Source organism: Odocoileus virginianus, unplaced genomic scaffold (assembly GCF_023699985.2).
Source record: "Odocoileus virginianus isolate 20LAN1187 ecotype Illinois unplaced genomic scaffold, Ovbor_1.2 Unplaced_Scaffold_18, whole genome shotgun sequence".
NCBI classification, from domain to species: Eukaryota; Metazoa; Chordata; class Mammalia; order Artiodactyla; family Cervidae; genus Odocoileus; species Odocoileus virginianus.
In genome coordinates, this window is record NW_027224280.1 from 185542 (window position 1) to 212471 (window position 26930).

Consider the following 26930-nt stretch of genomic DNA (forward strand, 5'->3'; position numbering starts at 1 on the left):
CTACCCCAGGCCAGTGCCAGGACAGTCCCCAGCCAGTGCAGATGGATCCCGTCAGCCCTGTCTCAGCTGGCACACCAGTGCCCTGGCTGCTGCCCTTGTCTCCTGCTCCCTGGCTCCATCTGTCTGCAGGTGACACCAAGGCTGCAACAGGGGGTAGAGATGTGCCCCTGCTCCCCGTAGAGGAGGTGGGCCTGAGGCCAGGTGAGAGCACACCCACCTGGCCAGGTCAGGAACACCGAGGGCCCGCCTAGGTCCCTCCTGCTTTGTGCTCTCAAGGGCCCCAGCCTGGTGCGGGTGTGTGATCGATCAGGGGCAGATGGCTTGGCTTGGAGCCAGAGGATCTCTATCCTCCCCTCCTCCTGGCCCGTCCCCCCACCCCCAACTTGGGGCTGGGGGAAGGCCTGGGGTAGAGGGCCATTTAGCCACCAGGGCTCTGGCCTCTCCCAGATGAAAGGAAGCAGATGGGCTTCAGCTGGCAGCTCCTTCCTCTGCCTGTCAGGCCTTGTTAAATATTTAAAATGTCAAGGCCCCTGGGAACATGCCCGATTCTGCCACAGCGGCTCTGGTGCTCACCCGGTGGAGGGGCAGGCCTAGAGAAGAGCAGGTGCCCAGGTGGGTGGCTCGGCCATGGCAGAGGGAGCCAGCCAGCCCACTCTGCATCCAGAAGAAGGCGCAGGTCCTGGCCCACCTAGATACTCCTACTGCCGTTCAGACACAGTGACCTGAGCTCCAGGATGGGGGGTGGCGGGGTGCAGCTTAGCTGAGCTCCAGGGCCCCCGCACACCCCCTGGCAAGGTGGGGGGTGGGCAGCAGGCCAGGCAGGTTTATGCTATATTGGAGGAGGGGACTTTGGGTTTCCTCCCGGCAGTAAGTGCATCCAAGAGAATTCCAGAAGCTGGGAGCCTAGGCCAGGCTAGGGTGAGTGGGCCTTCTTCTGGCTGGCCTCCGCTGACACTCATGGAAAGGAGGGGCAGATGAGCGGAGAGCCACACGATGTGGTCCTAATCCAATTCTGATGGCATCTGGCCTCTGGTCCAGGCAGGGTGCCCATCTGTGTCCATGCCAACTGCCGGCCGCTGCCCCTGCAGCCTGGACCTGGGCCGGACCAGTGTGTGCTCGGAACTGGAGGGGCTGCTGGCTGTCTTGGGTCACCCCCACGAGCACTTCTCCAGACCCCAGCGCCAACAGGAAGGCCAAGGCCCTCGGGCTGCTGTCGGGCAAGGGAGAAAGAAGCATTGCGGCAGCATCAAGGGCAAACCAAGGCCAACGGACAGGCCAAGGGAGGGAGAGAGGAAACTCCTGGGAAAGGGGCCCTGAGGGCCTGGCTGGGCAGATGGGGCTGGGCAGGCAGCGTGCAGATTCTTGAGGCGTGACGGGGGCCCAGGGGCTCTCTAGAAGGTGGGTTGGGCCTCTGTGGTTCTTGGTGGCTCCAAGTCAGAGCCCTTTCCCAGAGTGGGGGTAGTGGAGACTCTGGGTGTCTGGGAGATTCAGGGTTGAAGAACCTTCTGAGTAGTAAGCCCTCTTTTCATATCTTCTGTAGGTCAGAGGAGTGGGACACACGCCCTCAGCTGGGTCCCCAGCCCCTTAGGAGCTGAGGTTCTCAGTTTCTCCCAGTGGGAGACTACAGCCTCCAAAAACTTGACCCGTGGCTGGGCCCAGGCACAGTGAGGCCAGCGGAGAAGGGCAGAGACAGCTGTGACTGCTGCTGGGTGGGGGAGACAGTGTGCGGTCACAGCCTAGCTCAGAGAGTGTTTTCTTGTCAGTCCTTCCACCCTTAGGGGCTCCATCATCCCCTCCCCAGAAACTACCTTTCCCTACCCAGCACACACCCACCCTCCTTCTTTTGGACTCCTCTGTGCCACCCTCAGCACCTTCATGTTCTTAAGTCATCTGGGACCACATCTTGTGTGGCTTTCCAAGCCGACAAGGAGCACCCCACGGGCTGGGACCCCTTCCAGTTGCCGCACCCTGACCGCCTCCCCTCCACACTGGAGGCCTTGGGAGTTGTAGCTCCTCAGGGCTGGCAACTGCAAGCCATGGAGTCCATGAAGTGTCAGTGTGGGGCCAGACACTTGGGGGCGCTGAAAAGCCAGAAAGCTTTGGGGTGGAGGGGTCCTGTGGAAGGGCCCGGAAGGAAGCTGAAGCCCAAAGGCCGAGGATGGGACCAGGGCACTGTGTCTGCCCCTGGGGAAGATGGCCAAGCGGATGTCTGGCCTTGGGAGGCAGCGACCTGAATGCCAGTCCCATGTGGAAGCTTTCGCTGCCTTCAGGTATGGGCTTGAGGAGACTCACCCTGTGAAAGCAGAGACCCAGAGGCCTTGGTGCTGACCTGGGTAGGAAGTGGATTGTCCCCAGAATGAGAAGTCAGGCCACAGATTCTGAAATGAGTGCCTGGGACCAGCCCCTTTGTGGGTGTGGATTTTGTACTCTGCGTTCCCTCCCTGCCACCCCACACATTAGCTTGTGAGGATGCAGAGGGAGGTGTTAGCTCCTGGCCCCACCCAGGCGTATGGGAGGGTGGTCCAGCCCTTCCTCATGCTGGGGACTCCTCGCTATCGCTTGCTGGTACACCTGTGCCATCCAGGCAGCTGGAGATGCTGCCTGCGCCCCCTATGCGCCCCCCAGGCTTTGCAGAAGGGCTCCAGGCTCTCGGCCAGTGTGGTTCCGCTTCCTGGGAGTTTTCAGTCTAGAGGGGGAGGCGGGCGGAAGCGGAGAAGGGAGCCGGGGGGGGGGGGGGGGTGGCCTTTGCCATCGTCTCCTGTGCCTCTGCTCTGTGTCCCCGCATTGCACAGGCCTGGCTGACAACGCCAACGACCTGGAGAAGCGCAGGCAGATCTACGGGCAGAACTTCATCCCCCCCAAGCAGCCCAAGACCTTCCTACAGCTGGTGTGGGAGGCCCTGCAGGATGTGACCCTCATCATCCTGGAGGTGGCCGCCATCGTATCCCTGGGCCTCTCATTCTATGCACCTCCGGGGGAGGAGAGCGAAGGTGAGGGACGGGGCGGTGCGTGAAGGGGCATGGAGGGGAGGGGCGCAGGGGGCGGGGTGTTGGGGCGGGGCATGGAGGGGCGGGGCGGACGCGGAGGGACGGGGCGTGGAGGTGCACGGCGGGCCGAGGGCTGCACCACAGAGGGGCTGCCAGGAGGGGCTCCCAGGAGGTACCGGCAGCAGGAAGGGGTCAGTGAAGGAATTCATCTGCCGCCTCCGTCCTTCCCTTCTGTCCTCGGGTGGGCGCAGCCTGTGGGAACGTGTCGGCTGGGGCGGAAGACGAAGGGGAAGCCGAGGCGGGCTGGATCGAGGGGGCCGCCATCCTGCTGTCTGTCATCTGCGTGGTTCTGGTCACGGCCTTCAACGACTGGAGCAAAGAGAAGCAGTTCCGAGGCCTGCAGAGTCGCATAGAGCAGGAGCAGAAGTTCACCGTCATCCGGAACGGGCAGCTCCTCCAGGTGCCCGTGGCCGCGCTTGTGGTGGGGGACATCGCCCAGGTCAAGTATGGTGAGTGCGCCCAGGGCAGCCCCTCCAGCACACCCGGCTGGGTGCTTCTGTGGGCCCGGTTCCCTGGCAGCTGGACGACAGGACTGGGGATGGGTGGCTACCCAGGCCCAAAGGGACATCCTCTGGGAGTGGTGGGAGGCAGTGTGGAGGAAGGCTGCCCAGACGCATGGATGGTCTGTGGTTCTGGCTGCCTGGCCGGCCTTAGGAGACCTGCTGCCTGCCGACGGCGTGCTCATCCAAGGCAACGACCTCAAGATCGATGAGAGCTCTCTGACGGGCGAGTCGGACCATGTGCGCAAGTCAACAGACAAGGACCCCATGCTGCTGTCAGGTGAGCCCCTGGGGAAGCAGGGCTCTTGGTCCTGGGACACGACCTGGAGGTGCTGAGTGTGCCTCCCAGCCCCGTGGTACAGATGTCTGTCTCAGTCTGTCTGTGTTGTTGTGCCAGGCACTCATGTCATGGAAGGTTCTGGAAGAATGGTGGTGACGGCTGTGGGTGTGAACTCCCAGACGGGCATCATCTTTACCTTGCTTGGAGCTGGTGGAGAGGAGGAAGAGAAGAAGGATAAGAAAGGTAATGCAGCACTAACCATTGTATGAAGTCTGCTCTCTCTTCTGAGCCTGCCTGCTGGTGGTCCCTCGCTCAACCCGTCCCTGCTCTGGCACTGATGAGAACCAGCCCTCTGCGGGTGGGAACCCATACCCTCTCTCCTGGAATTCCTTTTGGAGGCCCCTTTTCTGAGGTCTTTCCCCCAGATCCAGCAGTTTGGGGCTCCCAATCTTGTGCAAGGCAGTTTCCTTTAGATGGCTGTGCCCTGAAGGCTTTGGGACATGTGTGCCCGGGTGCAGGTGTGCCAGGATGTGGGGAGGGCCCTGCTTGATTAGGAAGGGAGTTGGAGGGCAGAGACCAGCCACCCTGGCTTGGGAGAGAGCTTCGGGGCCATCCTGGGGGGGTGTTCAGCCCCCATGGTGAGGTGCTCAGGGTCCAGGCCACGATGACAGCTAGGGAAACACAGCCAAGGTGGAGGCTCCCAAGTAGGAAGGCCTCTCTAAAGGCCATCATGGCAGGGGAAGCTGAGACGGGGCCAGGGCCTTCACCCCAAGGGAAAGCACTGTCAAGGGACAGATGTCTTCAGAGATCCCAGCTCTGTATCCACCCTGGCACATGGCTACCAGTTGCCTCCCCTTGCCACCATCCTGAGCCCCAGACATGGCAGGTGCCCCCTGCAGTCCTCACAACATCTGCTCACAATTCACCTTGCACTGACCTGGGTCTCCCCTCAGGCCACTCCTGTGACAAAGCAGGTGAGGAATGGTGTTTGCTCCATCTGCACCCCACCTCTCTGTGAAGCCCCCTGGGCCCACTAGAAGTGGGCCAAAGACACACACTGGTATGGGGGGACTATGTGCCAGACACCTGCAGCCAGGATCCTGTGGACAGGGGCAGCAGGTCACCAGTCACCAGCTCCACCCCAGTCAATCAAAGCCACTGGGCTTTGAGTGCAGGTGGGATCAGTTTGCCAACCCAGGAACACGGGGATGAGTCAATGTAAGGAAAGACCTCCTCATGTCCCCCTCCCTGGGCCACTGTGTTCCTTGGAGGAGATAGGTGAGCTGCTGTTGCCTACAGGCTTCCCAGGGCCCCAGGTCCTGGCAGCCTGGGCCTGGGTTCCCTTTGTGGGCTCTCCTCCCTGCAGGGCTCAGCCCAGTGTCTCTGCACAGTCAGCACCCTGGGGACCCCAGGAGGACCAGTGGGTGGGTAGGCAGGCCCCAGGCCTCCCCTAGGCTGGACTGGAGTCCCCAGTGACCCTCCAGTGACATCCTGATGACTACTTGGCAGGTCGCCCCCACTCTACGTTCCTTCCCAGGCTCCTCCCCTCCTGCTAGGTCCCTTCAAAGTCAGGCCTGAAGGCCTTAGTCCTAGGCCCCTTACCTTTGACCTCCAGTCCCCTGGGTCCCCGCAGCCCCAGCTCCTGTCCCCTGCTTGCTATGTCAGGTAGGAGGTATCCCCAGCACCTGGCTTTCTAGAGGAAGGGAGCCCCGAGGGGAGGCCAACCTGGCCAGGCTCCGGGAGGGGGCCTTGCACCCACTACTGCACACTGGAGACTGTAAGGTGGGGTCTCACTCTCTCCCCACCTCCGCTGAGATCCATCCTGCCTGCAGGGCTCAGTGCTCCCTGACCACTAAAGGCTGTTTCGTGCCTTCTGGCTTGACTCCTCATGGTCCTCTTTGGGCTGACTTGTCTTTCCTCCTCCTCCCCTCCCTTGGCTCCTGCCCCCTCTGCAGGCCAGGTCTAGCCCTTGTCTTCTGGCTGTGCTCCTCTCAAACCTCCCTCCCTCCCCCAGAAGGCTCCCCCAATCACAGGGCAACACCCCTTCCTCATGCCGGATTGTCACCCACCCCTTCGCTTCCGAACACCCCCACGGGGCCCAACCAACCCCCCATGAGGGTGGGGAGGGGGCCTCTCCTGCTTGCCTAAAATCCCCCATACCACACCCCACCACCTGGGAGCTACGTTTCCTCCAGTCTGCATCCCAGGATCTCCAATGACCATGAGCTATTCCATGGGGGCTGATGAGCCAGCCCACACGAGCCCTTCCTGCCCGGGGTCAGTGGTCTTTGGATATGGGGCTGTCCATGTGTGTCTTCTGGAGAGCTCTCCTGGGTGCAGGTGAAGCAAGAGAAGCTGGGGTGCAGAACCTGAACTCCCAAGCCCGAATCCCCTCACCTGCTGGCTCTCCTGAGCCCTCCCAGCGGGACAGTCCTTGCCAACCTTGCAAACCAGAGGCATGGCCGGCACCGTTTACATTGGCACAGGGAAGCCAGTCGCTGCCACCATTCCTAGCAGCCAGCTGCAGGCTTTATGGTGGCAAAGCACATCAGCAAAAGACCCCTGCACAGATACACCTGGGGTCCAGCCCTGATGCTCCCTCCAGTGCTGTGGGTGTCCTGACCCTGGCCAACTCCTCTCTCTCCATGGCTGTGCTGAGTAGAAAGCTGATCTCTAGGCCACCGGGCTTAGGAACCATCTAGGCCAGGGAACCGCAACCCTCCAAGCCCCGGATGGATACTGCTCCATGTAGGACCTGGGCTGCACAGCAGGACATGAGCCGTTGTCTTCCATGAAAGCAGTCCCCAGGGCTAGGAAGGTTGGGGACCGCCGATCTAGGCAAGCCCCTTGTGCTGGTTCTGGCCCGCGGGTTCACCGCCCGCCCCTCCTCCCACACACACTGGCTGCAGTGTCTTGTGCCCCGCTGTCCCGTGTGCATGTGTGTTACCAGGGCCATGTGGTGTTCTCAAGTCTCCGTGTCTGTCGTTCCTCTCCGTTGTAGGCAAGCAGCAGGATGGGGCGATGGAGAGTAGCCAGACCAAAGGTAATGGGCTCTCTGCACTCAGGATGGGTGGCAGAGGGTGCCAGATGGGGTGGGGGGGCCGCCTGCCTCAGCTGCAGGGGCAGGACCTGGAGGCCAGGTGAGTGGGGTGAGCGGCCGGTCAGCAGACCCCACCAGGAGTGCACAAAGATGGCCCGAGAGCCTGCATCCTGGTGAGGGATCTGACGCTCCGGAAGGGGGACTCACTCAAGACCTCGTGGGGCCAGTGGGTTCCCACCTCAGTGGCCTTTCTGCTGAGGCTTTGAGGCCTGCTGCCCTCTCAGATGAGGCAGACAAAGAGTTCAGAGGCTGCTGGCGGTTGGGAGGGCACTTGGGACTGGAGGATAGTCCGATGGCCAGAGCCCCAGGCTGGGACAGGGAGTGGCAGACTGCATTGGAGGCAGAGGCTAGAGTGGTCCAGCTAGGTGGGATGTTGAGTGTCCCTGAGGCTGCAGCCAAAGGGCTAGGAGATGAGGCCACAGGGATTGGCTGACCCCACAAGGTGGCAGGAGGCGTGCAGAGTCACTGAGAGCCCATTGAGTGGAGACAAGGATGAGTGTCAGCGTTGGGTGCCCACTCCGGGTGGTGGAGGGACCATAAAGGGTGGTGAGAAACAGCACCACTAAGTTAGGGTGCACCAGGGGCGCTGTGAAAGAACTGCTAGTTCCAGAGAGGAGGTGGACAGACAGCTAGTGGAGAGGAGCAAAGGCCTGAGCCAAGAGCAGGGGAGGACAGTACGGGGATTCTTGGGCCTCCCTGAAGGGAGTGGGGACATGGCTTAGACGCCAGTGTGCCAGAGTCAGCTCTGGGTTCTGGAATATTCCATGGACCCCAGGTCTCTGCTCTCGGATATTGAGATTTGGGGTGTCACAGGACTGGCCACGCTGTGTGCACGCCCCAGTTAGCAGTGCTTCTGTCTATCTTCTCTTCCCCTGCGAGGTCCCGAGAGGAGCGTCTCGGTCCTGCCCTGGACAGCGCCCACTTCAGGAGGGCCTGGGCTGATGAGAGAGGAGGGCTGGCGTGCCATTGCTTGCCCTGTGAAAGCCCCCCTTGCAGCCGTCAGCCCAGCAGGCAGGTCCTAACCTTGGCTTCGGGCTTCTCTTTTGCACAGCAAAGAAGCAGGATGGGGCCGTTGCCATGGAAATGCAGCCCCTGAAGAGTGCAGAGGGTGGAGAGATGGAGGAGCGGGAAAAGAAGAAAGCCAACGTGCCCAAGAAGGAGAAGTCGGTCCTACAGGGAAAGCTCACCAAACTGGCCGTGCAGATTGGGAAAGCAGGTGGGGGCTGTCGACGGGGTGGCCCAGGGGGCCACCTGGTGGGCAGGGAGGACGCTGGGCTTGAGGCTGGGCCAAGGAGAACAAGTGGGCAAGGGAAAAGTGATGGGGACCATGGGCCAATCAGCCAGGGGACCGGCCAGGGACGCATGATGGCCTTCAGGGCCCGCTTCCGCCCCTTCTGGTGAGGATGGACTGTGACCCTCCAAGAATCCAGGGACAGGCTGCAGCATCCCTTATCTTTTCCGTCTTGCTCTCCCTTCCTGCCTCCACTGCCTATGGCAGGGCTGGTGATGTCCGCCATCACTGTTATCATCCTGGTCCTCTACTTCGTGATCGAGACCTTCGTCATAGATGGCCGGGCATGGCTGGCGGAGTGCACACCTGTCTATGTGCAGTACTTCGTCAAGTTCTTCATCATCGGTGTCACCGTGCTGGTTGTGGCTGTCCCGGAGGGCCTGCCTCTTGCTGTCACCATCTCCTTAGCTTACTCCGTCAAGGTAATAAAATCAACACACCATGGATACAAGTCCCATGGTACCAGGATACAGAACCAGGACTCCAGGCGCAAAGCCCTTAAGCAACTTGAACAAGCGAGGACCGGATAAAGTTTGGGATTGCTCGGGCAGAATGGGGTGGGTGGTGAGCAGGGACACAGAGCTGGGTTTGGACATCCTTGCCCAACCCAGCCTCCTGAGTATGGGGGCATGATGATCCAGCATCTGCCAGATGAGGGCAGGGTCCCAGGGGCGCAGGGAGTTGAGATGGGAGAGAAGAAGAAGGATGACCCTTGGGCCACAGGGGAGGAAGGCAGAGATTGAGGTGGGTGGAGAACCCACAGGGCCTGCCTGAGAGGGGGCACCGGGCAGGGGAGGGGCATCATCCTGGCCCATCTGAGCTGTGCTTCTTGCTCCCCCATGCCCTGGGCCAACCTCCTCCCCCAGAACAGCTGGCTACCCAAGCCTCCATCTGTGCCCTTTACAGAAAATGATGAAGGACAACAACCTGGTCCGCCACCTGGACGCCTGCGAGACCATGGGCAATGCCACGGCCATCTGCTCGGACAAGACGGGCACCCTGACTACCAACCGCATGACCGTGGTGCAGTCCTACCTCGGGGACACCCACTACAAAGAGGTTCCAGCCCCCAGTGCCCTGACCCCCAAGATCCTCGACCTCCTGGTCCACGCCATCTCCATCAACAGTGCCTACACCACCAAAATACTAGTGAGCTGGGAGCCAGCGGCGAGTGGGCCCAGGAAGGGGCAGCAAGATGTGGCTGCAGGGTGGGCTGTTGCCAGGGGCTGGCTAGGCTCCCTTAAGGACTCTTTTGAGCAGGGCCACAATCATTTCTGGGGTGCTGGGCTCCCTCCTCATCTTTGGAACCTGGGCAGGGCCTACAGGTTCTGGAAGCCCTTCACAGCCCCTAGATGGGAAAGCTGCCCATCTAGTCCACGCTGGAGGCCAAGGCTGGCCTGGGGTCCAAGGACAGTAAGGTGGGTGGACTTGGGGCTCCCAGAGCTACATTGGTTCTCCTCACCTCACAGCCTCCAGAGAAGGAAGGCGCCCTCCCACGCCAAGTGGGCAACAAGACGGAGTGCGCTCTGCTTGGCTTCGTCCTGGACCTCAAGCGGGACTTCCAGCCAGTGCGGGAGCGGATTCCTGAAGATAAGCTTTATAAAGTGTACACCTTCAACTCAGTCCGCAAGTCCATGAGCACAGTCATCCGCACGCCTGACGGCGGCTTCCGCCTCTTCAGCAAGGGCGCCTCAGAGATCCTGCTGAAAAAGTGAGTGGATGGGACTGGGGCTAGCCAAAGGCTATGGAGTTTCTGGTTTTCCTATTGCAATAGACAGTAGCCTGAAACTGGCCCTTTTAACCACTTTAAAGTGCATTCAGTCCCAGAACAAGTTGATCACCCCAAAGGAAACCCCATGCCTATCCCCATCCCCCCAGTTCTTGCAAGAGACTCGGGTTCAATTCCTGGGTCGAGAAGATCCCCTGGAGAAGGAAATGGCAATCCACTCCAGTATTCTTGCCTGGGAAAATCCCATGGACAGAGGAACCTGGTGGGCTACAGTCCATGGGGTCACAAGAGTCGGACACAACTTAGTGACTAAACAACCAAACAAATAACCAACAACATCTGCTTTCTTGTTTGTGAATTTACCTATTATGGACATTTCATATGAAGGGATCGTACAGGATGTGTCATTTTGTACCTGGCTTCTTTCACGGAGTGTGGTTTGCAAGGTTTATCTGAATTGCAGCCCTTATCAGTGTTTCATCCCTTTCTGTGACGGAATAACATTCCATTGCATGGATGAACCACCTTCTACTTATCCAGTTTTCCCACTGGCAGACCGTTGAGTTGTTTCCACCTTTTTGCTACCGTGAGTCGTGCCACTTCGAAGGCTCGCGTAGAGTTTCTGCTTGAACACATATTTTCAGCTCTCTTGGGTATATTCCTGGGAGCAAAACTGGTAACTCCGTGTTTCATCTTTTGATGAATGCCAAACGGTTTTCCTCAGCAGCTGTCCCAGTTTACCTTCCCATGAGCAATGCCTAAGGGTTCTAGCTTCTCATCCTCACCGTAATTACCTGATTATTGTTGCTGCTGTAGCTATAGCTGTCAGGATCGCACGGTGGTTTTGACCTGCATTTTGCTGATGACTAGGGATATTGGTACCTTTTCATGCACTTATTGGTCATTTGTTTAGCTCCTTTGGAGGAATGTCTATTCCAGCCCTTACAAATCTTGGATCTGAATTCTTTGTCATTTTATTGTTGAGTGGTGAGAGTTCTCTGTATGTTCTGAATATTAGATTCTTAACACGTATCTGATTTCAAAGCATTTCCTCCCATTCTGTGGGCTGCTGTCTTTTCGCTCCCTTGATAGGTTTCTTGTTCCTTATCTTGATTTGTCCTTGGACACACAAATATCTTTCAATTGGGAAGTCCAATTTATCTGTCCTCTTTTGTCGCTTCTGCTGGGCTCCTTTTAGAGGTTAGTGATGTTCTCAAGGTGATAGTAGTAATAGCAGCACAACTATGAATATACTAGGAGCCATTGCATGGGTGAGTCGTGTGCTGTGTGAATTAGATCTCAACAGAGCTGTTAGGAAGACTGAGGCAGTGCCCTGCCAAGTGCCCTGCCCCCCCCCCACAACCCCTCAGCATTCACACCTTCCCTTGGCCTTAACCTCTGCAGCCCTCAAGCACCCTCTTCTGCCCACCTGGCTCCTCAGCTGCCTTCTCCAGAGGAGCCACCTCCTAAGACTTGACCTAATTGTACTTCAGTGCTCACCCCTCCATCCCCCTGCCCCTGCCACCTTCTGGAGCCTTCAGGACAAAGGCCTGAGCAGAACCTCCACAACCAACATTTTTTCCTTCCTCACCAGTCTTCTCGGAGCCTCCACTTGTCCAATGGCCATGCTGGCCCCTGGAGCTCAGGTTTCCTTTCTCATTCCTTTTCTGCACCCAAATCTCGTCAGCCCTCCCCGTCCCAGCCCTTATGGGGCCTTGGGTTTTTGCTAACATCCTCCCTCTTGCCCAAAGCTCAACAGGGCAAGGGCAACACACCCCCGCCCCTGCCGCCGGCTCCCATTGAGTGTGCAGAGATGTGCTGCACAAGTGTCTGAGCTCCTGGCTCCCGGGGAAACAGAGTACCATAAACCTGGTGCCAGAACCGGAAGTCCTCAGTCAAGGTGTGGGTGGGGTCACCCTCCCCGGAAGACCTCCAGGGTAGGATGCTCCCTGGTGTGTCTCCTTGGTCTTCCTCAGCTTGTGGCTGCATCTCTCCAGTCTCTGCCTCCATCATCAAACAGCCTTGTCCCTGTGTCTGTGTCTCTATGTGGCCTCTGCTCTTTTTATAAGGACAGCAGGCATTGGATTGAAGGCCCACACTCATCCAGGATGACCTCATCCTAACTTGGAAACAAGCCTCTTTTCAAATAAGGTCACATTTTGAGGTTCTGGGGAGAACAAGGTGGGGGGTCTCTTAAGCCCCCGCAGCAACAGAGCACCACCCACCCCGGAGAAACCCTCTACACTGCCTCATACTGGCTTCTCCTGCTCCGTCCACCCCAGGTGCACCAACATCTTGAACAGCAATGGGGAACTCCGCAGCTTTCGCCCTCGAGACCGGGATGACATGGTGAAGAAGATCATTGAGCCGATGGCCTGCGATGGGCTCCGCACCATTTGCATTGCCTACCGGGACTTTACCGCTGCCCAGGAGCCTGACTGGGACAACGAAAACGAGGTGGTGGGCGACCTCACCTGCATAGCCGTCGTGGGCATCGAGGACCCTGTGCGGCCCGAGGTAGCTTGTCAGGATGGCTGGGGGAGCCATCCTTGTCTGCACAGGGCCTCGGCCTTAGGACACAAATGCAAGGAGGGGATTGCCCCTTCCTCTTGCCCTCCTAGCCATCACATCCCTCCCTGCCAGGCTTTCTAGGTAGAACACACGGCAGTTGGCCAGAGTTGGACCAAGTGAGGAGGGTGGACGATGGCAGAGCTTCAGGGGCGTGGCCGCCATGGCCCAGGTCAGACCTCCCAGGCACCCTGGAACCCCCTTGTCCTCTGGCCCTGGAGCCCTTCAGGAGGCTCTGTGCTGCCCTCTGGAAGGCCCCCTCTGGCTTGGCATCCACGCCTGTCTCAGGTACTGCCTCTGCCAGGGGAGAGAGGACAGCAGGTAGAACCCTGATGGCTGCCAAGGCCAGCAGAAGTGATGGAACAGAGGGGATGAGGAGGAGGGGAGGGAGGAGCCAGGGACAGGTGACTGGGCTCTGGTTCAGAGAACTGGGTACATGATACTTGGGGAGCACTGGGAGAGAAGAGGACAGTTCTCAATTGAGGCTTTGATTGGGGCTTAGTGGGGTTCCGGACATCCCTATGGAGAGGTCACATGGTTAGGTAGAAAGCTCAGAGCAAAGGTCCTAGCCAGAGGGACATTGTCCAGAAGTGACTTTACATAACTTAGGGTCATGAGGGTTGCCGAGCAGATGGTGGGAGGAGCCTGCAAAGGAAAGGGCCAGGCAGGGAGGTGAAACCATGGGAAACATGTTGGCTGGAGCAAGAGGGCAGGTGGCCTCTCCCACCCTGAGCTGAGCAGGTCCTATGGGATGGCGCAGGGAGCCAGTGCTTGGAGATGACTTCACTCAGAGCTTTCTTGAACAGGAAACACACCAACAGGGCAGAAGCTAATCAGGGCCTAGAGAGGAAGAGCAATGGGTAGAGGTGTGGGTCCTTCAAGATGGGAAACTCCATCTTGGAAGAAGAGAGCCTACTAGGCTGGCCCTGGAGTGGGCCCAGAGAAGGTGGGCAGTGGGAGGAGCTCCCCAGGAGAGCAGGGTGAGAGGGTGCCATTGAGGGTGACAGGGCCACCCCAGGGGCCCCAGGAAGCAAGCTTTCCCCTCACCGGACCAAGGAGAAACTTTGAGGCAAAGAGGAGGGCTGTGTCCACACAGCAAGCCGAGTCCTAAAGCCATGTGGCCCTTGCCTAGACTAATGGCCTCCCCCTCTGAACAGAGCCATTCGCCACTGCTGTCCCCAGCATCAACGGCAACAGCTCTACACTTTTCCACCCAGCTATCAGAGAGGAAGATGAGATTCCCAGATTCCCAGAGCCATGGCCAAGGCCATGTCCACAGCATCATAACCAAGCCATCCGGCCCCTCCACCTCAGCCCCCTGGGCCAAGGAGCCCTTCCAGTTTCCCTTCATTTCCCACATAAATATTCATTGCAAACTGAAGCTCTGGTCATCGATACAAGGTTGGATGCCTGAGATATATGCATACATCCTGAGACAGAACTGCAGAGGCAGGTCCATGGTGGCTCAAGTCTGTGGACCAGGGTGGAGGCTAGATGGAACAGTCTAGAAGGCCAGCATATGGGTGGGGCAAGGCCTAAACCTTTCCCTGTTGGTACTCTTCCCAGAGATACATTAAAAAAAAAAAAAAGTCTTCATCTTAGAAAAAACCTGGATAAAATTTCCAAGAAGGTCACCATGAAGGCTCAGCCTCAGTGGCTGCCCCAGTGGGCTGAATCAGAGGCGGGGAGAACCCTCAAGGCAAAGTAATGGGATGCTTGTTTAAGAACCAGAAGTGGCCTTGGTAAAGGGGCCCTGGGGGCAAATGGCTCGCCTCTGGCTGGTGAATGGCTGCATGAGAGGCCAGGCAGCAGGTGGCACCAACACAGCCAGGACAGGGAAGCCAGGCAGGACCCCCACCCCCCACCATGGGGATCAGCCAGCAGGCAGTGGCCAAGGAGGACACCCTGGGTCCCAAATGCAGGCAGGAAAACCGATAGCACTGTTAGACTTGCCAGGATGTCTGTGGGCCTGGGAGAGCTGCAACCCAAAGATGGCCTGGCAGTGGCATGTCTCTGCCCCTGGGGGAATCACTTGGCCCATGTAGGCATGCTGTATCTATGCCAGAGGGGCGCGGGGGCTCGTGCAGACATGGAGCCACTGGGCATCAGTGGACCAGGGCTGTGTCCACTGGGACAGCAGGGAGGCAGGACAGTCACCCGATGAGGGAGAAGGCACCTGCAGATGGAGGGGAGCTTCCTGCTACCTGCCTGGGAGGCCAAGGGCCTTTCAGACCAGAGAGGGACCCAGTGAGGCTGCAGCCACGCAGAGACAAGCAGAGGCTGGATTGAAGCTCCGCATGCTCAGGCGCATTATGACCACTGGGTGGCAGCAGAGAGCCAGCTACCAGATGCTTCAGAGCCAGAAGGGAACTTGCTGGAAGGGAGGGTGTCTCCCGGCAGCTCCCAAGTGCAGAAAGGGTCCTCAATTGAGGCTGAGCGAGGAGACAGACACATTACAGAGGGGGCAGGATGCAACGCCCCCAGGGCTGGGCTTCTAGGCCACTTGGCAGGATGTGTAAGGTCACTCTGTCACAGCCCTGGGTACCCATCCTCTCCCCACTCTCTCCATGGCAGAAATCACAGCCACCACCCCCTGTCTTGGGGGAGCCCCCAGCCTCGCAAGTGCCCTGACCTCCCAGGCCAGGGCTCCCCCACAGCCCGCCTGGCCCTACCTACCACCCACCTGCCCTGGGGTCTCATGGACGCCCTGCCCCCCACCCCTGGCCCATGCTTCCCCAGCCACCGCACATGTGTGTCCCCGATCACCCCTCTGTCCCTGGTGCCCAGGCCTGGCTTCCAGGCCACACCCAGGGCACGGCACACTTTCTCACTCTCTGTCCCCAGGCTCACATTGTCCCCAGGCTTCTGGCGGTGCCCACTGGGAGCTCACAGAGGGTTGTGCTGGGGCCAGTGGACACAGCAGGCAGCTGGGTCTCCCCAGGCTGCACCCCACGCCAGGGCCCCATCTGGACATGTCACAGGCCTAGGTCTCACCACCTAATCCAGTTCCTTGAGCTCTGAGCCTCCTGTCCCCTCCCGGCCCTCAGGCACTGTCACCCTGGCTCCCCTCCACATTGCCATCTCAGGGCTCACCAGCCCGTCCTCATCGAAAAAACAGGAGTGTCTCCACTCTCTGAAACAAGGGCACCACCTCCCAGTTGGTCTCCTCTCCCTACAGCCCATTTTCCCCTCAGCACCAGAGGGATATCTTGTTCTGTATTTTCTGGAATCTACTCTTATGTTAGGAAAATGGAGATGTGAGGAACCACAGCAATGGCCCATTTCCCCCTGAGAACACCTAATCATGTCAACCCTTTGGCTCTAAAAGTCCTGAAAGTGAAAGCATTCATTGCTCAGCTGTCTCCAACTCTTTGCAACCCTATGGACTAGCCCACCAGGCTCCTCTGTCGATGGGATTCTCCAGGCAAGCATACTAGAGTGGGTTGCCATTTCCTTCTCCAGGGGATCTTCCCCACCCAGGGATCGAACCTGCATCTCCTGCCTTGCAGACAGATTCTTTACCAAAGTTAGTCACTCAGTTGTGGCTAACTCTGTGACCCCATGAACTGTAGCCCACCAGGCTCCTCTGCCCATGAGATTCTCCAGGCAAGAATACTGGAGTGGGTTGCCATTTCCTCCTCCAGGGGATCTTCCTGACTCAGGGATCAAAAACCTGCATCTCTTGCATCTCCTGCATTGGCAGGCAGATTCTTTACCACTGAGCCACCTGGAAGCCCATCTGTGTGTGTGTGTGTGTGTGTGAATATATATGTGTGAAAGTGAAAGTCACTCAGTCGTGTCCAACTCTTTGCGACCCCATGGACTATACAGTCCATGGAATTCTCCAGGCCAGAATACTGGAGTGGGTAGCCTTTCCCTTCTCCAGGGGATCTTCCCAACCCAGGGATCAAACCTGGGTCTCCCACATTGCAGGCAGATTCTTTACCATCTGAGCCACCAGGGAAGCTGTTAAAGTCTTAGGTTTTATATTATTAAAAAAAAAAAAAACTAAGAAGAGATGCAGAGACAAGTGAATCAAGGCCTGGGAGGGGGAGGCCCATGATGGCTCCTGCCATCTGATGGGGCAACTGGGACCAGAAGTTCTTTTCTCGTCCTTCTGGAACTCACAGACATGGTACCCCACCAGCTAGCCTGCTAATGGGGCTGGACCTGGCTCAGCTGCTGTGGGTCTCCATTCCCCTGGTGGAAACTGGGTGATTTCTACAGTCACCTTGTTGGACATGGCCCCAGTGGTGCTGCTCAACAGCGTTCCCGTGGCTTCTCTCGGCCTTACTCGTGGGGTTAGGGCCTGGGTCTGAGTTGTTGCTGCTCCCTGGGACTGGCACAAGGAAGGAGGCACCTAGCAGGGGATGGGGGGACCCTGCTCCCTGTGGGTCAGGACACTTCCCCCACCACCTCCAGGCCCCGTGGTGAGACAAGGGGCACCGCAGATCTGGACAGAGGAAAGGTAGAGCTCAGACACTGCTGCGTCTGTCCTGGACAGCTGCACCCACCCATCTTATCCCTTGCAGGTCCCTGAAGCTATCCGCAAATGTCAGCGGGCCGGCATCACAGTCCGCATGGTGACGGGGGACAACATCAACACAGCCCGCGCCATTGCAGCCAAGTGTGGCATCATCCAGCCCGGGGAGGACTTCCTGTGCCTGGAGGGGAAAGAGTTCAACCGTAGGATCCGAAACGAGAAAGGCGAGGTAGTTCTCCACCCATCAGCACCCTGGCGGGTCCAGGGTTCTGGCACTTTCTTCACCCTGCCCCTCGGTTCAGCCCCTCCAAGACTCTGCAGCATCTACATGCTTTCTCCTCCCAGATAGAGCAAGAGCGTCTGGACAAGGTGTGGCCTAAGCTGAGGGTCCTGGCGCGATCATCTCCCACCGACAAACATACTCTGGTTAAAGGTAATGGAGTGGGCTCGCTCATTGCCCCTCCTTCCCCCTGGCCCAGGTGGCATGATGCAGGGGGTGTGTGGCTGTCACCTCGATTGCGGGTCGTCTGTTCCCAGATGCCCAATGCTGAGCTTCCAATCGGGTGTCTGGGCCCTGCCTACAAAGCTGGCTACTCAGCTCTGGGCACATGGCTCCTGGAGATTTTGTCTCAGAGGAAGTCACTGGTCTTCCCTGAACCTCAGTTTCCTCATTGGGAAAATGGGGATAATAATGGAGACTCCCTCCAAGGGCTGAGTGGTCAGAGCTCACCCCTCCACTCCCTTGCACTCACAGTATCAATGGAAGATGCCAGTGGGGGCCAGCCTCTCATCAGAGCAGATGGGCAAATGGGGACCCGGGAGAAGGAGACATTTTTCCAAGCCACTCAGTGCCAGGTCCCTGCCTTGTACCAAATCCCACCGCCCTGTATTGTCTCACTGGGTGAGGGACAAGGGTGGGAGAAGCAGGATGCAGCTGCCAATCAAGACGCAAGACTTGGTCCCAAAGGTGATGGAGTGCATGGAGAGTTGGAGGCAGTAGGCTTGGTGGCAATCTCAAAGGCTTTCCAGAGCCAACTGGCCTCCCACTGTCCCTGGGCTGGTCACCCAGGGCCGCAGATGGCAGGAGCTGTGCCCTGCCCTGATCTATGTTCCAGGGATCATTGACAGCAACACGGGTGAGCAACGGCAGGTGGTGGCCGTGACAGGAGATGGCACCAATGACGGGCCAGCCCTCAAGAAGGCGGATGTGGGCTTCGCCATGGTAAGCCGCCTGCTGTGCCAGTCTGGGTGACCGTGCCAGGTGGGGCCCCATGACAGAGGATGCGTAAGCTTTGGGCAGGAATGTGGGAGCTAGCATTGAGGCAAGTTTCCAAGTGCCAGACATTTCTTTCTCTCACGTCCTGACCACCCAGTCCTCTGCCGGTGATTTGTGCCAAGGTATTTGGTGTGATGGTACCCAAGGTGACGAGGGACTGGCTGCATTGCTAGGGGGTCACGGGGACTTGTCTGCTGAGCACTTGCCTCACCATCTCCAGGTCCAGTCCGAGTGAACCTCAGCCCCAAGTGTGATGAGCCAAGTCCCCACATGAGCTTTTCCTCTTTGTATCTCTCTCATGGCTGAAATAGAGCTGGTTCTTTCTGTAAAAATGGCTGAGCAGGGAGGCCTTGGCATGAAACGGGTTGTGCTCAGCTGCCTAAGGCAGAAACCAAGCAAGGCCTCTCCCAGCCCACCTCGAAGGAGGGGCGCAGCCCTCAGAGTGCAGGCACCAGGGGCACAGAGCAGTCCTTCCCAGGGCCATATCCAGAGAGGGCGCAGCCCCAGTTCCGGGCACTGAGGGAACCCAGCTGGGCAACACCATGGTGACCTGTGTGGGCTGGGAAGCCATGTTCTCACTGTGGGACTCCCAGGGGCCCCTTATGCAGGGACCCGACAGGAAACCAGGGGGCGGCCACTGCAGGGGTGGCGTCTTCTTCATTCGTGAGCCAAACTTCTCTAGTACAAGGACACGATTGGAGTGGGCAAGGAGGGCTGGGGAAGGGGCTTATGGACACGGTATGTGTGTGCCCCCCAGGGCATCGCAGGGACGGACGTGGCCAAGGAGGCCTCAGACATCATCCTGACGGACGACAACTTCACCAGCATTGTCAAGGCTGTCATGTGGGGCCGCAACGTCTATGACAGTATCTCCAAGTTCCTGCAGTTCCAGCTGACGGTCAACGTGGTGGCCGTGATCGTGGCCTTCACAGGCGCCTGCATCACTCAGGTGGGTGATGGGGCTCTCCCTTCCGTGACCACAGCCCTCCCACCTGGTGTTCCTGGGCCTCAGGGCTCAGTGGAGGATGCCAGGTTTTTCTTTGCTGCTGACTTTTTTTCCGTTTAGATAGAATTCACCTAACAAAAAATTCACCATTCAGTGACTTATAAGTACATTCGCAGCACTGTGCCATCGTTCCCTCTGTCTAGTTCCATTGTGTTTTCATCACCCCAAAGGAAGCACCATCCTCATCAGCAGTCATTCCCCACTCGCCTTCCACCAGTTCTAGACGTTTCAACTCCATGGAAGCAAATCATAGGTGGTCATTTGTGTCTGGCTCCTTCACTTAGCACAATGTTCTTAAGGTCCATTCATGTTGTAGCAGGTACTTTATTCCTGTGGATGGCAGACTGATGCTCCATTGTATGGATGGAGCACCTAGCTTTTCTGCATCCTTTCTTCAGTGGGCATTTGGGTTGTTTCCACCTGTGGCCACTGTGGACTTGTGTGTGCAAGTCTTGTCCTGGGTCTGCTGGGAACTCTGTGATTAACCTCTGCAGGAGCCTCTTTCCCTTTTTCTGTCATCCGATTCTCCCCATTAGTGAGTATTCAGAATTTGTCTCTCTTTCAAAGGTACTTTTTTCTCAAAGGTATTTTTTAATTGAGATAAAATCTTCATAACATCTTCTGTACCATAATAGCCGTTTGAACCAAAGTGTACAATTCAGTGGTTTTTGATGCTGTCTCCATCTTGTGCAACTGTTACCTATACCTGTACCCACTAAGCAGCCACACTCCACTCTCCTCTCCCCCCGCCCCTGGCACCCACCCATTTGCTTTCTGTTTCCATGGATCTGTCAGTTCTGGAAGTTTCATAGGAATGGACTCCTACAGGATGTCCTTGGTGTCTATCTTCTGTGAGGCTTATTTTTAACCAACAAGTCAGAAGTGATGAGGAGGAAGGCCCAGTGCAGTTTCTGCCTCTTCCTGGCCCATGGGCATGGGAGCACAGGAGAGCACCCATCCATCATGCTCTTTTATGGTCTGGGGCAACTGACAAGGGGGTGGCAACCTCCTGCTAACAATTGGGACCACATCTTCTACATCAATGCCAGCAGGTGAGAGAAGGGAGACTAGCAACATTTTAAGAGCAGCAATCTGAGAGCCAGTGAAAACTCTCTGCTCACCTTAAGGAAACATAGGGATAGAAATGTCAGAATGTTACAGGAAAGCTGGATTTGTTGCAATTTCACTTGAATTAAATTCCAGTAACATTGACCCCTAGCTGAGTTTCTTCCCAGGGGGTGGGGGGGCCAGTGAGGGTTCCAGGCCCATGTTGGGGTGACTGGCTGCTCTCCACAGGACTCTCCTCTCAAAGCCGTGCAGATGTTGTGGGTGAACTTGATCATGGACACATTTGCCTCTCTGGCCCTGGCAACAGAGCCACCCACTGAGTCGCTGCTGCTGCGGAAGCCATACGGCCGGGACAAGCCCCTGATCTCACGGACCATGATGAAAAACATCCTGGGCCATGCCGTCTACCAGCTTACCATCATCTTCACCCTACTTTTCGTTGGTAGGTTAATCCAGGGCCACATAGGCTCTGGTGGCCCTGTGTAGCAGTGGAAGGGACAGGCACTTGGGAATCTGATTTCCAGTGAGGACCCCTCAGCCCTCACCTCACTGCTGTCCTGGGAGTTTTCTTCTGTGTCTGGCATCAGCAACTTTTAGGTGATTCTTTTATTTACATGGAGTGGGATTGTCACTTCTGTTTGTGGCCTCTCTGCCTGACATCAGGGGGCTCTCCATGGGTCAGGTGACTCTTGGTGGCTCAGCTTTCAGCACACATTCCTGGGAGCAGACTTGAAGCTCAGTGCAGGGATGGTGCTGGCCAAGGGTAATAGTCACACAAAACATCTTTTGGGGGCACCAAAAGACATCCCCTGGAAGTACTCTCATGGGACCTTTCTGTGCCATCTTGGGAGCAGAAGCTATTCATGGCTGAGCCAAGGTTGGTCCTTGTGGCAGGACAGGCAGGGCAGAGGAGGGTCAGGCCTGCCCTGAGACCTCAGTTCCCATTCCTTCCCTAGCTCAAGCCTATGTGCAAATGGGTTTCAATGTCTTCACTCATGTCCTGGGAACACTCCTGTCCTGGGTGACAGCTCCCCTGGTCAGGATCCGGCCTTTGCTGTGACCTAATGTGGGTTAGCCTGAGGGGCTGGGGGATTCATGACTTCCCCCTGTATCACCCACCTGGGTCCAGCTCTCCTCATGTGGCCCTGGACTTGCAGGGGAGCTCTTCTTTGACATTGACAGTGGACGGAATGCTCCCCTGCACTCGCCGCCCTCCGAGCACTACACCATCATCTTCAATACCTTCGTCATGATGCAGCTTTTCAATGAGATCAACGCCCGCAAGATCCATGGCGAGCGCAATGTGTTCCATGGCATCTTCAGCAACCCCATCTTCTGCACCATCGTGCTAGGCACATTTGCCATCCAGGTAGGATGGGCGGCTCCACTGCTGGAAAAGGTGGGGGAGAGGGGACCATCACCTGACTCTCCACACCAGCCTTGGCTTCTCTGCCCCTCCTGCCCACATTCCCCGATGCCCAGCCCTCTGAGCATCTTCATCTTCAAAAGCCCTGGCGTGGCCCCAGGCTCACCTGTTCAGTTCCAGAGGGTTTCAGTGGATCTTCCCCAGAGTTGACCTTCTCACAGGTTACTCCACATCTGCCACTCCCATGTCTAGCACTCGATTCCTTGGCAAGAGGCCACCCTAGCTCCAGAAGTTTCCTGTGGCAATTCTCCCTGTGTCAGGCTGGTCACTCAGCTCTCCAGAAGGTGCTGAGCATTCAAAACCAGGACATGCTGATAGAAAATGTGAGGCAGAGTGAGGCCAATAGGCCAGGACAGTTTTTTTCTTGCAGTGTTCAGAGGAAGGACTGCCACACCACGGGAACACCTGGAGAAGCCCTCTGGGCTTCTCGGGAGGCAGAGGGAGAGTGGGGAATGGAGGCAGGACATGTGAGGTTGGGGGAGCAGGCTGAGGGTCTAATGGTAAGAGCAATTTCTGGGCTCTGGGGTATAGGGCTGTCTACCTCATGGTCTAAGACCTGGCCCTGGGTGGTTAATGCAGGAGGACACTGACCTGGAGGGTGAGAGTCCAGGAACAGAGGGAGTTGGAGTGCAAGCTCAGGACCGGTTGGTCTGGAGTTGGAAAGCTCACCCTTGGGAAGAGGCTACCTTCCGTGGAGCAGTGATGAGGCTACAGGAGGTCCACTGGAGTGTCCGGCACCTAGCACATTCAAACACCATGTCCACAGAAGCTGGGGACTTGGCTAGCATGGCCAAGACACACCTGCATGCTGGAAAGAGGATGGTCCGGGGCACCAGGGTCAGCAGGCTCCTGGCAACAAGCAAGGCCCTGAGCCCATCTGGCATGGCACCCATGGCCTATGGTCAGCTGGTCTGGGAAGCTTCTTTCAGCACTGACTGAGAGGGAGATGAAGGGAAGGAGCCTGGAGAAAGGAATTCTCCCATGAATGGCCTGTCTATCTGGGTGAATCAGGAGCCCCTCTGACTCCCTGAGCTGGGCCCACAGGCAGGCGGTGCCCCGAGGGCTAGAGGTGCTGGCTGGACCCACCTCCTGCCCACCCCTCTCCCACAGATTGTCATCGTCCAGTTTGGTGGAAAGCCCTTCAGCTGTTCCCCGCTGTCCACGGAGCAGTGGCTCTGGTGCCTGTTTGTCGGTGTTGGGGAACTGGTTTGGGGACAGGTAAGCATCTGCCTCAGCCACTTTTCCAGCCCTGTGCTTCCTTCCCAATTGTCTGGGTAAGTGCAGACAGCCCAGGGGCTCCTGTCTTGCCTCTGGGACAGGCCATGACCTAGGTGCAAAGCCACAAGTGAAAGCATCAGTGGAGAGCATGCAAAGGACCATGGCTGGGATGTGACAGGCCCTGGTAAAACCTGCCACTCCCTTTTCTACAGTAGGAGTTGAAAATCATGCTTTAGAATTGGGTAACTTGGAAGATGCTCATATATTTGAAGCTCCACAACACCTCTCTGAGCCTTCAAGAGGACAAGAGAACATCTCAAGGGAAATGAGGAAATCCTCTGAGCTGACAGAGGGCAAGTCTCACACTTCTGGCTCTGTGGCTGCACCTAAAGCTAGTTCCTAGTGCCAAAGGTTACATTAGGAAGAAAGGGCCTGGGTACTGGGACTGGGCAGAGGCCAGGAGGGGTACTGGGACTGGGCAGAGGCCAGGAGGGGCCAGATCAGGCCCTGGGAACACAAGAGGCCCCTAAGGGCATTTCTCCAGAGTTCTAGAACATTGGTGTAGGAGGCTGAGACCAGCATGTGCTTTACCCTGTGTCTCAGGCCACCACATCAAAGTATCATAGACCAAGCAGCTTCAATGTCAGATGTTACTGTCTAGAGGCTGGACATCCAAGATCAAGCTTACATAGGGCAGATCCAGGAGGGGGCCGGGCACAGGCTTCCAGGTCCCCACCACAGGAGCCGCCAGCAGCATAATTTCTCCCAACAGTGTGACATGTAACAACATGTACAGGTACCACCACCAGGGAAGCTCCCCTGAGCAGTGCCATCTGGGGACTTGAGGGGGAGTCACTCCTGGAGGCCTGGAGCACCCACGTGGCTCACCTCAGTTTCTTGATCTCTGGGCCCCAGAAGTCAAGCTGGTACATGAGGTCCAGGGCCCTGCCAGAAATCACGCTGCCATGATTTCTGATGGCATAGACCACTGGCCCTCAGCCCCAGGCAAACCAAGACCCACTCATCAGGCAGGGCCCTAGAGGTCTCCTCCTAGGAGCCAGGCCAGAGCCAGACCTTGGTCTGGTAAGGCGAGTCCCTTATGTCACATGCTGTGTGGAAAGGTGACATGCATTGCTCCTCTGGGCACACACACTGCCCCCTCACTGGGAGGAAGCCTTGAGAAAGTAGCCGAGCATGGTGCAGGGCAGGCAAGGGGAGCGGCCTTGGCCTGGGTCCAAGGGAGGTGGGCAGTGTGTGTCCCTTCCCGGCCCCAGCGGCCCTCCCACTTCTGACAGTCACTTCTGCCTGCTGTCCCTCACCTCCGGCAATCCAGGTCATCGCCACCATCCCTACCAGCCAGCTCAAGTGCCTGAAGGAAGCAGGACACGGGCCCGGGAAGGATGAGATGACTGACGAGGAGCTGGCTGAAGGAGAAGAAGAGATTGACCATGCCGAGCGGGAGCTCCGCAGGGGCCAGATCCTCTGGTTCCGGGGCCTCAACCGGATCCAGACACAGGTAAGCCACCGGGGGGCTCAGCCACTCCGGCTCTCCTGCCTCGAGACGGGGGCCAGCAAGCCAGAGGTAGAGAATGGGTGAGGTGAGCCCAAGACCAACAGGGTGGCCCTGGGGTCTGGTCGCCATGAGCACAAGGGCAGTTTCTGGGAGTGCCCAGGGACAGAATGTCACCGAGAAGGCCTCTCCCTGACACCCCCTCAGAGCCCAAGTGGCCCTCCCCAGAGCAGGTGCAGGTGGCAGCTAAGAGTGTTTGCTGTGACCAAGAGCTGTGTCTTGGGGAAGCGAGGGCACAGGCCACCTGCTATTCGAATAGCTACTGGGACTTGTTTTATTTCCTGGGGGTGGTCCCAGGTCACAGGAAAGGGACCTTCTCAGGCTGAGGCAGATGCCCACTCCGAGTAGCCTTTGATGAGCTCACCATTTATTGGGTTATATTGTGAATTCTAGGGAAAGACTTCATTGGGAAGCACACTCTGGCCACCAAGGTGGTCCATTCTGTTCATCCCAATCTCCAAATGTCAGTGCCAGTCAAGGTCCAGGCCATCAGCAGCTGTCCTCTAGAAAGTCAGACAGTCGTGATGGGTACCCCCCTGGAGGCACTTGTGAAGGCTTCATGAGAGCCTGCCTGACAGAGCCACCCTCACTTCCTGCCCCTACCTCTTCCCGGCCAGCCTTCTTGCCAGGATGTTCCATACTTGCTGTTTCTCCGGGTCCTTCCCTGGCACTCCCTGGTGATTTCATCATGGCCTGACATCAGTCCTCACCAAGGTCTGCAAGACATCCTCCTGGCTTCCAAGCTGGGCCGTCCCTCCATTCTTCCTGCTGCTTCCCAGCACCTTTCCGGAAGTGCAGTCTGCCCTGCTCTCCTGGCAACTTCCTGTCCTCTCTCCCTCTTCCTTGCCTGTCACTCCCACCCCCTGCTGAGATCTTGGTCTGCCCCCGCCTCTTGGCTGCGACCCCAGCTGCTGGAAATCCCATAGGCCCTGGGGTGGGGGGGGGTGGGGGCTCCCACTCCCCGTGGCCTGGCCCTCCTTGCACAGCCTCTAGATGGCGACCACCTCCTCCTCTTCCTGGCCAGATACCCAGCAGCCCTGGGCCGGGGCTCTGCTCAGCCCAGACCACAGGCCCCACCACCCCGAGCCCACCACCTCCCAGCCCCCCAACCGCTGATGGATGGCTCCATCACTTCTGCACAAGCCAAGAACCTGCAGCTGCCCCTGGCCCTCTTGCTGTGTCCCTGAACACTTGGGTGCATGGCCATGGCCCTTCAAATATGCATCTGCAGTCCAGCCACCGCCGGCCTCCTCTGGGCCTAACCACCCACGTCTCTGCCTGGATTGAGGTTTCCTGTGTCCACCCTGGACCCCTGCAGCTCTTTGTCAACCTAGCCAGTCTGTGACACTTACCACTCCCTGCTTCTCCTGTGCATTTCTCCACACTCTGTACCGGAACCCCAGCCCCACTGCCCTGAGCAAGCTCCAACTGCTTCTTCCACTGGAGACCCATGGAAGGGAAGAACACTGCCCAACCCCTGTTTAGGCAACTTCCCGCCATGGGCCCCTTGGCCTTGACGGGGACCTCAGCCCACGACTCTCACCGGCATCTGCCTGCAGCATCTCACCCATCACCATGGGTTCATCCCAAAGTTCCCTCCTGGTGTGCGTGGCTCACCAGCTGCTCCTGCACAGACCTTGGGGTCCTAGCCTCCAGGCGCCCCTCTCTCCTCCCCCAGCCCCGGCCAGAAGCTCTCAGCCTCTCTCCTAACCCATGCGCCCTGTGCCCCGAGAATCCCTGCTGCCTTTCCAGACTTTCCTCTCTGCTTCCCCATGCTGCTGCTGCGCCTCCATGCTGGCTGCTCTCTGGGCCCCAGGCCTCCTTAGCTCCTTATCCCGTGAAGCCTTCTCAGAGTCCACTCCCTGCTGCCACCAGGGCACACACACTCAGGGCATCTGTGCCTCCACTTGGCATCAGAGGTGGGCAGGATGCCCTGGGGGACTTGCCAAAGCTGCAGGGTCCTGGGTCACCCAGAGCCTGGGATCCTATAGGGCTGGATGAGGGGGCATCAAAGAGCACCATGTGAAGGAGCTCCCTGGGGTCCCCAGGGGCTTCTCCCGGCCTCTTACTCATGCCTCCTGGCATCCCAAGCACCAGCATGGCCAGAGAAGAATGTCTTCGGCCCAGCCATAACAGCGAGTGCCCAGTAGAATGGGAGGAGCCTCTGATGCCAGCTGCCCAGCTCTATCCTGTGGCCTCCTGCTGCTCATCTGTGAGCCCCTACCCACCCTGTCCCAGCCCCAACCGGCTCTGGGGTGTCATGCCAGGCAGGTTGTGTGGCAGAGCTTATTCAATCCCATCAATGAGCTGAAGGCAGCCGCCCTGCCCCCATCCGAGGTGTCTGGGTGGAGTTCCCTGGTGCCCCAGC

The 26930-nt window shown here is 57.9% G+C and overlaps 1 protein-coding gene across 6 annotated transcripts in view; it reads left to right on the top strand.

Annotated features, from left to right (window-relative positions):
* Positions 1 to 26930, top strand: part of ATP2B3 (ATPase plasma membrane Ca2+ transporting 3) — a 61532-nt gene that overhangs the window by 19286 nt on the left and 15316 nt on the right. For 3 of the 6 annotated variants that reach the window (XM_020885442.2, XM_020885444.2, XM_020885439.2), the window contains exons 3-20: positions 2793 to 2990; positions 3239 to 3496; positions 3702 to 3827; positions 3945 to 4070; positions 6829 to 6870; positions 7979 to 8143; positions 8426 to 8640; positions 9125 to 9367; positions 9688 to 9929; positions 12230 to 12464; positions 17048 to 17227; positions 17344 to 17431; positions 18114 to 18220; positions 19032 to 19223; positions 20577 to 20790; positions 21506 to 21717; positions 22885 to 22992; positions 24326 to 24508. In XM_020885442.2, the coding sequence (XP_020741101.2) occupies positions 2793 to 2990; positions 3239 to 3496; positions 3702 to 3827; positions 3945 to 4070; positions 6829 to 6870; positions 7979 to 8143; positions 8426 to 8640; positions 9125 to 9367; positions 9688 to 9929; positions 12230 to 12464; positions 17048 to 17227; positions 17344 to 17431; positions 18114 to 18220; positions 19032 to 19223; positions 20577 to 20790; positions 21506 to 21717; positions 22885 to 22992; positions 24326 to 24508 (3134 nt within the window). The remainder of the gene's footprint in view (positions 1 to 2792; positions 2991 to 3238; positions 3497 to 3701; positions 3828 to 3944; positions 4071 to 6828; positions 6871 to 7978; positions 8144 to 8425; positions 8641 to 9124; positions 9368 to 9687; positions 9930 to 12229; positions 12465 to 17047; positions 17228 to 17343; positions 17432 to 18113; positions 18221 to 19031; positions 19224 to 20576; positions 20791 to 21505; positions 21718 to 22884; positions 22993 to 24325; positions 24509 to 26930) is intronic. The other 3 variants (XM_020885440.2, XM_020885443.2, XM_020885445.2) reach the window with 1 other exon arrangement.